This window comes from Cavia porcellus, unplaced genomic scaffold, assembly GCF_034190915.1.
Source record: "Cavia porcellus strain 051 isolate PalLab524CR breed Dunkin Hartley unplaced genomic scaffold, mCavPor4.1 scaffold_1, whole genome shotgun sequence".
In the NCBI taxonomy this organism is placed as follows: domain Eukaryota; kingdom Metazoa; phylum Chordata; class Mammalia; order Rodentia; family Caviidae; genus Cavia; species Cavia porcellus.
In genome coordinates, this window is record NW_026947484.1 from 192,657,363 (window position 1) to 192,671,792 (window position 14,430).

The 14,430-nt window shown below is 46.1% G+C and overlaps 2 protein-coding genes across 2 annotated transcripts; one reads left to right on the forward strand and one right to left on the reverse strand.

Moving 5' to 3' along the window:
• The first annotated feature begins 2,052 nt into the window (after positions 1-2,052).
• Positions 2,053-5,518, forward strand: Arhgef39 (Rho guanine nucleotide exchange factor 39). The gene is made up of 9 exons (XM_003470700.3): positions 2,053-2,190; positions 2,368-2,462; positions 2,702-2,822; positions 3,025-3,143; positions 3,756-3,826; positions 4,040-4,168; positions 4,291-4,520; positions 4,726-4,814; positions 4,983-5,518. The coding sequence occupies exons 1-9, from the start codon at positions 2,053-2,055 to the stop codon at positions 4,996-4,998; spliced, it is 1,008 nt and encodes a 335-aa protein (XP_003470748.2). The 3' UTR covers positions 4,999-5,518.
• Positions 5,519-5,730: 212 nt separating this feature from the next.
• On the reverse strand, positions 5,731-8,714 carry Ccdc107 (coiled-coil domain containing 107). Its single transcript, XM_003470699.5, has 6 exons — positions 8,526-8,714; positions 8,293-8,438; positions 6,435-6,492; positions 6,255-6,345; positions 6,063-6,175; positions 5,731-5,983 (listed from the first exon to the last, which is right to left on the reverse strand). Exons 1-6 carry the CDS (start codon positions 8,629-8,631, stop codon positions 5,736-5,738), a joined length of 762 nt encoding a protein of 253 aa, XP_003470747.3. The 5' UTR covers positions 8,632-8,714; the 3' UTR covers positions 5,731-5,735.
• Between the last annotated feature and the right edge of the window lie 5,716 nt (positions 8,715-14,430).

A 14,430-nucleotide genomic window follows, 5' to 3' on the forward strand; every position in this document is an offset into this window, starting at 1 on the left:
TACATTTTATTTCTTACTGTAAAATAGATTTCCTAATTACAAAACAATGCATGCTTAATGCAGAATTCTTAGAGGCAGTGAAGACAAGTTTGAGGGAATTTAAAAAGTTACCCTGTTTATTCGTATCTTTTGTTGTAACCCACCCAAAAAGAAGGCCCATCGTGAAAAAAGGGGCAAGATCCCCAAGATGATAAACGGAGCAAGACGTCTTTTTTAAAAGAAGCGCTTTTATTTTAGCTGGCCCAGTGACACAGTGCAGTTGGAATTTGCAAAGCTGTGCAACTGAGTTAGAATTTTGACTGATTTTTATAGTTCATGATTAGCTCATTGATCATTAAGTACATAGTGATGATGAGAAACAGAAACAAGGTGGGCCTTTGTTCCCCCTTGCTTGAGGTCAGAGGCAATTCACAGTGGGTGGTTAGCCAATTCATAGCCCTTGGTCTGCCAGTTCCAGAAACATTTGTCTCTCATAAAGGGAACAATGGTTGACACAGCATCATTTGTCTCTTACAAGGGGAACAAAGGTTGACATAGCACACAGGTTACTTGGGGGGGCGACTTGTACAGAACAGCATAACGACTCCGTTAGTTAATCTATAACTATGTGGTTGGTGCTTGGTTACTAGGGTAAGGAGCTCAGTACAGAATGACAATACTGCTAATAACTATCTTTTTAACTATTTTTGCTAATTATCTTTTAATCAATTATTTTAATTTTTCAGCATCTTAGTATAACACCTTTCCACAGTGATTCACTGCTCAGCACAGATCAGGTCCTGACTACACACTTGTTCAGTTATCTTCAGTCTCATCACAGATGAAAACCACAATTTGCTTTCCATTGTTTAGTCTTCCAACCTTTCATGTATTTTTCTACAAAGGTGATCATATTATACATGCAGCTTTGTAGCTTGTTTTTCTCTCAGTAATACCCGTTTTCCATATCAATAGCTTTTGTTGCTGGTGGTGGGGTGTTACTGGAGATTGGACCCCCAGCCTTCACAGTGATCGATGCCTCCAGCCCACTTTTTTGAGACAGGGTCTTGCTAAGTTATCCAGGCTGCGCTCTCATTTGTGGTTCTCCTGCCTCAATCTCTCAGAGTACTGGGATTTCAGGAGGGTGCCACCACACCTGGCTTGATCTTTTTTTTTTTTTTTCTTGTTTGTTTACATTATTTTTACATCTTTATGTTGTTTCTTCAAGTGCCTGTGCATAGTTTTGCTGGCCAGTTCCTTAGCACTAGATAGACATTTTGATGCTTTCCAATGTTCTGTCGTTATAAATGACACTGTGCCAGATATCTTGCTACATCTATTTCTCCATATAACCATTCAAGATGCATTCTTAGAACTGCTAGGTCTAAGATGTAGGAACATTGGAAGATTTCTGACACACACTAACAAAATGGCATTACCAATTTACCTTCCAGCTCTAATTCCAATTTTTCAAAAGGCCTAAGTTTAAAAAACAAAACTCCAGTATACTGTATTTTTGACAAGGTTGCACAGTCCAATCAACTTAAAGCTTTTGCTTTTGACTAGAATTACAGCAGATCTAAAGTGCCATGTTAGTTACCAATTCCTGCTAGAAGCCAGCTGGCTGTCAAGTTTCACATCAGTATGAAATGAATAGTAGCTGAAAACTATACTCCAGTGCCCAGAAGGTTCCTAAGTTTTGAAAGTATTGGGAATGACAACCCTGTGTCAGGACAGAATATGTACCCTAATTATCGCCCCACTCCCACGTCTTCAGATAGGGCACTAGGGCTCTGCCAACATACCTCCCCATCCCTGGGTGCTCCCCAGCTTAGTGCAGCTCCAAGGCAAGTAAGACTGCAGCCCCACCCAACCCCACCGGCCGTGTCCACAGCTCCGCCCCCGCTGTGGGGCGGCGCCTGCGAAGGGGAGACTGGGTGGGGCCGGGGGCCGTGCGCATGCTCCGTCCTGCGTTCTGCTCCAGGCGGTGGCCGGGCTGCTCCGCCCCGGGAGCGGTTGGGATTTGAATCTCCGGCGGGCTGGAGCCGGAAACGGCCAGGCGCTCGTCAGGCAATGGCGAGCCCCGGCCCAGGTTCGCGGTGCCCGCTGCTGGAGCAGCGAGCTCGGTGGGAGCGGAAACGAGCGTGCACCGCCCGGGAGCTGCTGGAGACCGAGCGGCGCTACCTGGAACAACTGGAGCTGGTGGCTACGGTGCGGGCCTCTCGCCGGGGGCGGCAGCCCGAGGGTTGGAGGGCCTCCGAGATCTATGACCTCGAGTGTGGTGGATCTTAAACGGTCTCCGCACGTAGGGAGCTCGGGCCGAGCTACACTTTGTGGCTTTGGCGTTTTTTCTCCAGACTCAGATCCCTGTGTTCTCTCCTTCCACAGTACTTCTTGGGGATCCTGAAAGCCAAGGGGACCCTGCGACCTCCAGAGCGCCAGTCTCTGTTTGGGTGCTGGGAGCTCATTTATGGCGCCAGCCAGTGAGTGGAGAGGACACAGGGAGAAGAGGGAGGGCTTTGCCTCTGGCACAAGCCCAGAATCACAGGTTCATAGTGCCGATTTTCTGTCACCTGTCAGCTTCGCCCAATGCCTTTATCTGCCCATCTCACCATGTGCAAAATGAAACAGTAGCACTGCCTCGAGGCAGGGCTATAAGATTTAAATGAGGGTGTGCTCTAGTAGTCCTTGGGCTACCCTGTCACTGTTCTTGCCCACACAGAGAGCTGCTTCCCTACCTGGAAGGAGGACACTGGGGACGGGGCCTGGAAGGCTTCTGCACCCACCTGGAGCTCTATGTCCAATTCGCTGCCAATGCAGAGAGGTCCCAGACCACCCTACAGGTAACCTGGAGATGATCTCAAACCCATCCCTTTTCCCTTGCTTGCCCCTTAATATTCACTCATTCAATTCCTGCTTTTCCAGAACCCTCTGGGTGCCTAGCACTGGCTAAGCTTCCAGTAGGGAGGCCAGGTTTCTCTCAGGAGCACATCACTTAATAGTGGCTTCTCTCTCTGCTGCCAAAACTCTTTCCCCTCACTCTAGGAGCAGCTGAAGAAAAACAAACGTTTTCGGAAATTTGTGAGACTGCAGGAAGGCCGCCCACAGTTTGGAGGCCTTCAGCTACAGGACCTGCTGCCTCTGCCTCTGCAACGGCTCCAGCAGTGAGTGAAATTCCTTGCTTTACACCAACCTGGAGTCTGCAGCCCTCAGCTTGTGAGAAAACACAGTGTTTGTCCCACTCTCCTGGGCCAAATTACCTGAGTAACTGAATCCGAAGGAATACTCAGGGTCAGCAGTCTCAGGCAGGGGACTGTGGAACTCCACATTGCAGTGAGAGCCTGCACTAGGGGTGAGGAACGAGGAATTTGGAGAAAGGGGCCAATGAACAATTTTTTTTTTTTTGAGACGGGGTCTTGCTATGTAGTTGAGGCTGGCCTTGAACTCTCTGTATAGCTTAGTCTGGTCTTAAACTCTCAGCAATCATCCTGCCTCAGCCTCCCAAGAGCTGGGATTACAATCATGCACTGCCATACCCAACTAGAATTAACTTCTGGTTTAATTGACCATCTTCTGACCTGATCTGAACTATGGTCAGTCTGCCATTGACTTTTCAGTGTGAGCTCAGGCTCTGAGTCCCAGCTGGAAGGGAACACAATGTCCAGAAGATCTTTCCTGGGCCTGCAAGTGAAGGATGTGAGTGGAATGATCTTGTCAAGCAGTGGCAGAGTTTTGCTCTGCCTCTCTCTTGAAGACATCCTGTTGTTCAATTCCAGGTATGAGAATCTCGTCGTTGCTTTGGCTGAAAACACAGTTCCCAACAGCCCTGACCACCAACAGCTCACACGTAGGTCCTTGCTCCCCTCCAGCACCCCTTTCTGGTTTTGCCCTCCCGGTGTTTGGTATGTCTCTACCTTCCGTTAGTATGTGTAGCATCCTTGTTTGCCTTTTCTCCAAGAAATGAGGCCCCAGCCCAGATACCCTCCAGAATAGCCTCTTCTATTGTCAGTCACCCAGAATCAAAGTTGTATTGGGAGTGATGTGGAGGATCTTATTCCAGGGGCTGCTCGGCTGATAAGTGAGACTGCCCAGAGAGTCCACACCATTGGCCAGGAACAGAAGAATGACCAGCACCTACGGCGTATCCAGGCTTTGCTCAGTGGACGCCAGGCAAAGGGGCTCACCTCAGGTTGACCACGTGTTTCCCCCTCAATCCTGCCCACCGCTTACCTCTTCCTCTATATAGTCAGCACATACCCCATTTCCTCAGTTTTCCCTCTGTTCCCGTGGTAACAGTCCTCCCATTCACAGGACGCTGGTTCCTGCACCAGGGCTGGTTGTTGGTGGTGCCTCCCACAGGGGAGCCCCGGCCACGCATGTTTTTCCTCTTCTCTGATGTGCTTCTCATGGCCAAGCCCCGACCCGCCCTGCACCTGCTGAAGAGTGGCACCTTTGCCTGCAGGGCCCTGTACCCCATGGCTCAGTGTCAACTCTGCAGGGTCTTTGGCCACTCAGGAGGTCCTTGTGGCGGACTGCTCAGTGTAAGTAATAGGTGGGAACATTAGGTACAAAACAGATCTCAAATGCTTATGGGCCTGTTTATCAGCTGGCCTGAGTCCCACTTGATGGGAATGAGAGGATACACAGCTGAGTTCCCATCTCCTCCCTGAATTACCAGAATGGTAACAGTGAGGGCTTCAGCTTGGAATTTTCTAAGCCAGGCACTAAAACATGGTCTCTCTCTAGCTGTCCTTCCCCAATGAGAAGCTACTGCTTATGTCCACAGACCAGAAGGAGCTGTCCCACTGGTACCAGAGTCTGGCTCTGGCTATCAGGTAAGTTGTGTCTTTTCCAAGAATTGGTGCTGTGCAAGTCCCAGGACTGGAAACTAGCAAGTCCAATACTAGCTCATTCCTGCATCTGCCTGCAACCTTCCCCCACCCTGTAGGTAACTGTATCTGATGAGTGCTTTTGTTAATGCCTGAACTGTTTTCTCTCCACAGCAGCCAGAAGAACTAAAAGAAGCTACAAATTCCAAAATTCAGGACACTTCAGGGATAGGTCAGAGCCAAGAGTACAAATGGGTCTTCGAACAAAGTGAGAATTTCTCATGACCTTTCCTAGTTTCAGAAGATCATTTTTGTTTGCCAAGCTTCTCTGAGTCATCACACCAACTCTTAAGAATTAGGAAATCAGCCAGGTGTGATGGCACACACCTTTAATCCTAGTAATCGAGAGGCTGAGACAAGAGGATCACTGAGTTCAAGGCCAGCCTGGGCTACATAAGGGAGTTCAAAGCTAACCAGCACTACATAGTAACACCCCCAAAAAAACAAAAGAAAGAATTAGGAAATCAATTGTGATCCAACTGAACATAAGCTGAACCAGCCTCTCCAACATAGGAGCTTTGGGACTGATAAGCTCATGCTATCTATGGCCAGCTGTTTATGAAGACTGCAATTTTGAAAATGTGACTATTTTTATGTGGTGGTGTAATTTATTTTCCCCTGGATTTTAATAAAATAATCTTTCTGTCTGAGCTATGAGAAAAGGCATTTCTGGGTTGTGAAGGCTGCTGGCCTCAGTAATACAAGGAAAAGAACTGGAGCTCCCTCTGTCTGCTCTGCTTTCACCCGGGAAGGCAGCCTCTTTGTCCTAATAAGGAAAGCTTCTCAAGGAGGCCTGGCTGTCCTTAATCACCTAGTATGGCTGTCTGTATGGTCAGCTGCAAGGAAAAAGAACACAGGAGCATCCACTCACAAGAATAAACTTGGTTTTACTAGACCATCAGGGGCTGTCTTTCCTTCTTGGATGGGGCTGTGCCTGAGACCCTCTGTCACAGGCTTGCTGCATCTTCTCCTTAGTTCTTGTTCCACTTGCCAGGAAGTAGCTAGGTTCCAAGTCTCCGTGCTCCAGTTTACAGGCTCCTTCCAGGCCACGCTGTCACCAGCCTCTTCTTCCTCCTCCTCTATTTGAAAATCTTCAGGAAAGGGTATGCTGGCCTCTGTGAGGGGCAAGATCAGCATGCTGTAATTTCTAGGATTTTATCTTCCCCTCACCAGACTTGACTCCCAACTCTTTACCTGACTCTGGAGCTTCCACACCCTTTTCTGGTTTGTGGTCTTGGAGAAGCTGGTGAACGGTCTGTAGTTTCTTATCCAAAAGGTCCCGCTGGGTTCCAACCAGAGCAGTCACACTGCGGAAATACTCACTCAGGGCCTACCCAGTCTGTCCCATGCTTCCCACCTACCACAAACTTCCCCACAAATTCTCACTGCTCGAAAAGGGGGTCCAGCTGGGCCATCAGGTTGTTCAGGTGCTGCTCAGTCTGAGCCAGCTGTTGTATCAGCTGGGCCAGCTGCTGGTCTGGAGAAAGGGCAACGGGGAGAGGCAATGGTTACTTACACTGTGGCATCACTGATCTTTCCCCACCAGGCACAGACAGTTCAACTCACCTGACTGCAGTGGTTCCTTCTTGCCTTTCTCTTGGAGATCTGCAACCTCATCTTTGCCCTGTTGTAAAGGAAGAAAAGGGCAGTACTGTAGCCACAAGGTTCTCCCCAAACATCTGTCTCCAAAGCCAATAAAGAGGGAAGCAGAGTTTGCGGGAGAGGAAGTGTTGAGTCTTTAGCTCAAAGAATCACAATCATTTCCAGTCCAGGTCTTCACACAACATAGCAATATGCCCCGCATGTGCTCAGTGCTGAAACACTGCTGGAATGAGTAATTCTTCCAGCTTGATAAAACTGATTGTCAAATAGTTCACATATAAAGCCACAATTTGTTCATTTATCGTTCCATGATGCTGATTAGAGATTAGCACTTTTCATATAATGTCGGTCTCATCAACATGATACTGTTCAGGAGTTTGAAGATAACCGTCATTCTCTTTCTGTGCTATGTGGGTGTGTGTGTGCATGTACAATGGGGATCCCCGGGCCTCCTGCCTACTAAGCAAGTGCTCTACCACCACGTTACACACCTAACCCTTCTCCAGTCTTTTGTGGTATAAAATCTTCAATCTTTTCTGTTAGGGCTCAATTCACATTTTTCTCTAGCTGTTTTACTGAGCACATAAATGCACTACCCTAATGAGAATAAAATTCCTCCAGAGTTTTGGTCAGTAGATGAAGCACAATACTTTGTTCTGGGCAGTGATTTGTGGGTTTTTTTTTTTTTTTTTCTTTGAGACATAGTCTCACTATGCAGTTCAGCCTGGCTTTGAGCTCATTTTGTAGATAGGCTGGTCTCCAATTTGCAATCCTCCTGCCTCAGTCTCCCAAGTGTTAGGATGATAGGTGTGTGCCACCACACCTGGTTTGAACACTGATTTGGGAAGTTGTCACATCACAATGAATTTAAGCAGTAGTCAGATGGAATGTCTTTATTTTTCACAGCTGCTAAGTGAGTTGTTTCTTCCTGCCCAATACTTGGATTCAAGAACTGAGTTTAATTTATCCTTGTGAAACTTGCATCATTAAAATCAGACTCATGCTGGGCATGGTGGCACACCTCTGTGATCCTAGCACTTGGGAGGCTGAGGCAGGGTGACTGCCACAAATTCGAGGCTGCCTAATGAGACCCTGTCTCAAATAAAAAAGTAAATAACTAAATCAGACTCATCTTCGCCTATCATGTCTACTGGGGATCACTTTTAGCTATTTCTTCTAATTTCATATCATCTCCCTCATCAACCCTCTTATTTCTAAAGCAAGTAAGTGACAGGATCAGGACTGAAGATACAGCCCCAGGGGGTACTGTTTTCCATTTCAACAGTTTCAATCCACCGAAATGTGTCAGCTCACATTTCAGGCTTCTTCCCACGGAGAGCCTGGGACTGCTTGGTGGTCTGAATTCTGACACTGAGCGATCAACCACTTGTGCTAACTTTGGAACCTCGCTGGGAACCCACTTAAGTAGTTTAGACACTAGTTGGGTTGAAATCGTAGCTCCACTAGTTACTAAGTGGGTGACTCCAGCAAAGAATCGCTCTTCACTGGACTCGGAAGATTAAATGTGAGGGTCACTATTTATCTATCAGGCGCTCTTCTAGTCATTACTGTATCTCTGGGTCCTCATAATAATAGGGCAGCCTGGGCAATTCAGCAAAGTAGCGAGACTCAGTTGTAAAAAGTAAAAATAAAGATGGACTAGGGACGTAGCTCTACCCCCAATACTACCAGAGGAAAAAACAAAAACAAACTGTGGGGAAGCCAAGGTACTACCGTATGTTTTAGACAGTCGGCAAGCGGAACCGTGGCGCCCCCGTGGGGGATTCGGACCAGGGGCATCCCACTCACGGCCGTCCCGCACCTGCAAACACTTGTATAGCACAAAGGCCACGACGCCTGCAGTGTACAGCGCCCCCCACGGTAGCGCCCGGGCCCGCTCACGCTGCTCCTTGGGCGCCAGTCGCCGCCAGGGTTCGGTGGCCCCAGGGCCGACCTGGGCGCGGTGCCCTGCAGAGGGAGGGGCGGACAGCCGTCAGCACAGCGAAGACTCCGCCCAGGCAGCCCCAGCCTCCCTCCAGCAGCCCTTCCCGGTACCTGAGTGTGCTCGGAGTTGGCAGCTGGGGCACTCTCCGAGAACCTCGAGTGGCGCAGACACAAGCAGCAGCCCCAGCCCAAGCGACAGCACAACCGCACACGCCATTGCTGGCTCACAGGCAGCGAACGACTCCTAGTCGTTGCAGCTTTGTCTTCGCGTACCAGTGCGCAGGCGCACACGCCACTGGCGCAGGTCCCGCTCTGGGTTTCCGTGGGACGCCACGCCCATTTCCCAGTAGGGCGGGGCCATATATATTTGCATGAGGGCGCGTTCATTTAGCTTTCCTAAATTAGTTTATTTTTAAATCTATTTAGGCATTCTTTTAGCCAGAATACCTCCGAAAACTTCTAAGTCTTTAAATATTTATTTTAAGAGGCTACGTATCTTTAGTTTTCATGATACTAACTTTTTCACTCTAGGTGTAAGATGAAATCTCTATTAGTGGTATAAAAGTGTTGAGGGTACGCCAGCTCAGCAAGAGATCGCGCTGAAGGCCTGTTTCCTAGGCTACACTCGGGGGACTTGTTCCTCATCTAGTTGCCTAGGGGAAAGTCCCCGGACCTTGGGCAGAAAGTGCCACGTGCTCACGCACGTAGACCCTCCCCGCCCTTCACACTTAGCCCGCCAAGAAGCAAACCCGCTCTTTGGAACGGGAATGCTGAGCGGCGTGTTGCGGGACGTCATCCGTCAGCTGTCATAGTGACGCAGGCAGTGCGCACATGGGTGCGCACCAACCAAACGGGGCTCATTCTCAGCGCGGCTGCGTTTTGCTTAACCGCCCCGACCCTGTTTTTGTGTTTTATTTTACTCCAGATAAATTAGCTTCTCCGCGCGCGAGGCCTGAAAAATTGAAATGATGATACTCATGCATTTAAGATTGTTATGATTAAATGAGGTGATCTTAGTAGAATGTTTACTATTGTTCCTGGTAATGATTTTTTTTTTTTGTCTTTTTCCTTTTTATCGGTACCGGGGATTGAACTCACAACTGCTTGCAAGGCAGGCACTTGTGCCGCTGAGCTAAATCCCCAGCCCCTAAAATGTTTTTTTTTGTTTTTGTTTTTGTTTTTGTTTTTGTTTTTTTTGCCTAGTAATGATTTGAACCTGAACAGCTACGCTAAGAACCAGGCAGTGGAAATTACATTAACTCTCTCTGGGATGTCCCATTTCAATTTCCTTGTTGCACACTTGACTTTTACACAACCTTCAGCGCTGAGTTGAAGTGTTCCCTTCATTCAGATCCTTAACTTCTAATTCATTTTGTAACTATTTTACTTTATTACCGCCGGGCTATTCTGTCCATGGGGGAAGGAGCCACGTCACTATTTCCTGCTGTAATTCCAGAGCCTAGCGCAGGACACGGCTCTAGGAGGCACTCGATAAATAAAAAATTAAAATAAAGCTCACGACGACCCAAAAGGATAGCTATAGTTAGGCTCTTTTAAACAATAGCGGCTGAAGTAGGAGGATCGCAAGTTCAAGCCTAGCCTGAGCAGTTTAGCGATTTCCTGAGATGCTGTCTGGAAAGGTGAATGGGCTGGGACTCTCCATATCATCTGTTTCGCCGCTCTTCTTTCTCCGTGTGTGCGACCCAGTTAGGTAGAAAGCTGCTCCCCCCACTTCATGTCGTCATTTTTTTTTTTCTAGGACACGCAGGGTCGCTTTGCTGTGTAAGGACAGAAATATGTTCCATCCACATTTCTATCAACAGGCAATAGCTGTATGAAGTACCTCATCTTGTTTTTCCAGAAACGGAGGAGAAAGGACAGGGCCAGGTGAGACTCAGACCCAGGGAAATTGATAGGTCACAGGTGGCGGTGTGGCGCGCAGGTAGACCAAACCTGGAGTCCCAGGCTAACTGGCATAGTTGATGTAAATAAGGGGTTCAGTCCAATTATAACGAGATATGTGGCTCCCAGCTGACTGCTGCCTTTAGAAAACTCAAGCCCACTACTGCTTGACCTGATTTTTTTCACCAAGAATTGTTTTATTTGGAGATGAACTCAGTTGAGATTTTAAAACTTAGAAATATTTCCAGGTAGGATGGCGCATGCTTGCAATCCCAGCCCTTGGGAGGCTGAGGTAGGAGGATCACGGCAAGTTCAAGGCCAGCCTGGGTTACATAGGGAGTTCTAGGCCGCCTTGAATTACTAGGCAAGACCCTGTGTCAAAATAAATAAATATTGGAAATCTCTCAGTTTTTCAATTGATAAGGAATAGGGAGTATACTTGGTATATTTCATAAAATTATTTTTAGGAATAATCATGAAATATTGGAGGAGACAATTTGAGTGACTCCCCTTGAATGCAGAACAATTGCTTCAACTTGATTATATGGAGACTTATTTCCTTATATTGATATGTACAGAGCTGGCTATGGAATTTCCTTCTCTCTTCAATTGGCTCTAAGCATTGCAAATAAGGCTAGTGAGGTACCTGTGTGTAATCTCTAAAGCCATTGGACAGTCTCCTGTTTCCTCACATGGTGCTCTCTGTAAAAGATATGAGCACAGTGGGACGTTAGAGCCAGTCAGCTCCAGGAATGTCAACTGGGTATGAGCCTCAAGGTAAAGAGGCTGTGACTCCCCAGGGCTCAGAAGTTTACATATCAGAAACTAAAGCAACAGCTTCCAAAAACAATTCAGTTGTTATTTTAATTGAATTATGCAGATTGATCCTTCTGCATATTGCTATCCCTGTTTTTTGTTTGTTTGTTTGTTTTGTTTTGTTTTGTCTTTTTCTTTTTTATCAGTACCGTGGATGGAACTCAATGACCACACACTTGCAAGGCAGGCACTTATGTCACTGAGCTAAATCCCCTATCCTTGGGTTTTGCAAAGATGTTTTTGTCACTACCTGGCCAGCCAGCTCAAGTTACTAACATAATTCCCGCCATCCTCACTGTCACTCTTCTTCACAAGATAATAAATTCTGGAAGAGGCCTTGGATCAGGGCCTCTGTCCTCATGGAGATTGGATTTAGGACCCCTTAGCTGCCCTTAACCTTGAATATGTCTTGGTGACTTTACTCTCACTGTGGGTTGGATTGGTGGTGCTAGATTGGAATTAATTTGCTGGGATTCCAAAAATGTCTCAATGGGACTACAAATATAACTTTTTGACTGTGAGGCAAATTGGAAAAGGGATTACAATACAGATGACTGTTCTCAATATTTGAGATTACAATGAAATACAGTAATAGGAGCCAGGAAAGAAAACTCAAGACAGTGAATATTTTAAATCATTGAACCCTTCCCCTGTAGACATAGTCATGTCAATGTTAGAGACAGATCATTAATTTTAAATGAACTAAACATTGCAGAACAAGAAAGGAAATAACAATAGATTAATACTTCTTCACTACATTGCTTTTTTTTTTGTTTGTTTGTTTTAGAAAAGGAGCATATATTCTGTCTGACTGATGAATGTCAGCCCTATTTTGGGGGTGGGGTGGGGAGAAAGGATCTCACTGCAGGTTGGCCTTGAACTCACTGTAGCTCAGGCTGGCCTGGAACTCAATTCGATCCTCCTGCCTCAGCCTTCTGAGTTCTGGGATTACAAGTGTATGCCACCACGCTCAGCAAGTTTTCTTTTATTCTTAACTTTGGCAAGCTTATCAAAAGTAATCTTTTTCCTTTTTATCGGTACCAGGGATTGAACTCATGACTGCCTGCTTGTAAGGCAGGCGCTTATGCCGCTGAGCTAAATCCCCAGCCCCTAAAAATAATCTTTACATTTCATAGCCAACAGAAATATAACCAGGTTTGTTGACTAAAGACCTCTTTATAAAATTTTATTTCAAAAAGTTGGTTTTATATGAAGAAGCAGGTATACTAATAGAAAAAGTTGTAAGGCATTAAGGATAAGTTTGGCAGTGATTCAGAAAGGTAATAGTTCACAATCAATTTCAGAAAACTTAAATGTAAATAAAAACTCCCTAACATACAGAATGATGGAATTATATAACAGTCACTTACAATAGTGGTTTATGTCATTTATTTATTGATGCTAGGGCTGGAACACAGTGTCTCTGGCTCTACCTTTCGGCTAGACCCTCAGGCCCCCACCCTTTGCTGTGTTCTGGTATGTGAATCTAGGGTTCTAAGCACCCACCCTTTGCTGTGCTAAGGTATGTGAATCTAGGATCCTAAGCATGCCAAACTACATGCTCTGCCATGAGTCTCACCCTCAGTCTCTCATTGTTTTATTTTGTTTTTGAGACAGGGTCTCACTTTGTAATTCAGGCTGGCCTTGAACTCACAATGTAGCCCAGGCTGGCCTTGAACTTGTGGTGATACCCCTATCTCAGCCTCTGAGTGGGTACAATTATAGGTATGTTCCTGGTCCCTCATTGTTTTTAAAAGCTTTTTTCCCCTTTTTTTCTCTTCGTTTCTCTCCTCCCTTCCTTCTCCTTCCCCAACCTCCCTTTGGAGACTATGTCCTCACCACTTGCTTAGGCTGGCCTCAAACTCTTGGGCTCCAGTATCAGCCTCCTAAATGCCATCTTGTCCAACTCATTGTTTATTTTAAGTCTACTGGTTAAATGCAGAAAAATGCAGTTATCTTTGGGGCTGGAAACAGACATTGTGCTGGAAGTAAACTTGAATAATTTCAAACAGTTAAGAACTAATTCTAGATATAAATATGTGTAGATGAATCTGCTTTGTTAAGGTCTTTTTGCAAAACTACAAGTTCTCTGGGTTAATTTCCATTTAGATTACAACGTTTTAAAAATATAAACAGTAAAAATATGCTCATTTGGAGTTTCTGTGTCATTAAAATTCTTATGGATCACAGCAATTTAGAACTATGATCTACAGAAGATTTTTAAGGGAAAACTATTTTGTCACTGACATTTTTTAGACCTGATAAAACATAATACTAAAGAGGAGTTCAGGCTGGGTGTGTGACACACACATCTAGCTACTTGACAGTCTGAGGCAGGACGATTGCAAATTTGAGGCCAGTCTGGACAAATTAGCAAAAGTTTGCTAATAAAGTTTAAAACCAGTCCTGGTTGCGTGTCTGTAATCCCAGCACTCTGGGAGGCTAGGAGGATTTTGAGTTCAAACCCAGCTTTGGTGATTTAGTGAGAACCTATCTAAAAAGAAAAAATTATAGCAGGACATGGTGGTGCCTGCCTATAGTCCCAGCACTTGGAAGGCTGAGGCAGGAGAATTGCCTTGAGTTCGAGGCCAGCCTGGGTTACATAACAAGTTCAAGTCCAGGCTGAACTACATAGTGAGACTCTATTTCAAAAAAATAAAAAATAAAGAAGGTCGGGGGGAAGGGGTAGAGACATATTTCAATGACAAGGTACTTGCCTAGCATCTGTAAGGTCATGGGTTAAATCTTCAGTGGGAGAAAAAGGGGGAAAGATAGGAGAGAGAAAATTAATTTTAGTTAATTTTATTTTATTTTTAAAACTCTCTATAGACAGTCTACTTCCTTATTGCCTGGAACCAGAGGGGCTGGACTTCTGTCATCCCTATCTTTGGCAGGCCACTGTAATTTAAATTTATACTTCCATTTATAGCAGGAATTTAAATTCCCTTTCCCCATATCAGCAGCCTCCCCTAGGCTGTGCCGCCTCCAGGCAAATGGCAGGCAGTGCCCTGAACGCCTGCCCAGACTGTGCGGTGCCAGCTGGGCAGTCCAGGGGGGGATCCCTTAATGCACCCAGATCCACTCTGCTCAGGCAAAGTTTGGGTGCAATGGGTTGAGAAAGGGGACACTAGTGTCCTCTGTCCCCCAAAGTGTAAAACTGGTAACAACGACAACGATCATCTGAACGTCTTCCCTCGCAGGTCAGCCTGAAACTGTAGTGGTGCGGTGGGTATCAAACTATTTCCCCTGAGAGCATGCTCTCTGAGGAATCCACAATCCTCCCTAGGACCCAGAGCAG

What these genes read in the sequence shown, in the direction of transcription:
- Ccdc107 (XM_003470699.5), bottom strand. Translation starts at nt 8,631, where the DNA reads ATGGCGTGTGCGGTTGTGCTGTCGCTTGGGCTGGGGCTGCTGCTTGTG. An exon ending in GAAGGAACCACTGCAGTCAG is followed by an intron (nt 6,346 to 6,434) that starts GTGAGTTGAACT and finishes CCCTTTCTCCAG; the next exon opens with ACCAGCAGCTGGCCCAGCTG. An exon ending in CTGGACCCCCTTTTCGAGCA is followed by an intron (nt 6,176 to 6,254) that starts GTGAGAATTTGT and finishes GTATTTCCGCAG; the next exon opens with TGTGACTGCTCTGGTTGGAA.
- Arhgef39 (XM_003470700.3), top strand. Translation starts at nt 2,053, where the DNA reads ATGGCGAGCCCCGGCCCAGGTTCGCGGTGCCCGCTGCTGGAGCAGCGA. An exon ending in TGACCACCAACAGCTCACAC is followed by an intron (nt 3,827 to 4,039) that starts GTAGGTCCTTGC and finishes ATCTTATTCCAG; the next exon opens with GGGCTGCTCGGCTGATAAGT. An exon ending in GGCAAAGGGGCTCACCTCAG is followed by an intron (nt 4,169 to 4,290) that starts GTTGACCACGTG and finishes TCCCATTCACAG; the next exon opens with GACGCTGGTTCCTGCACCAG.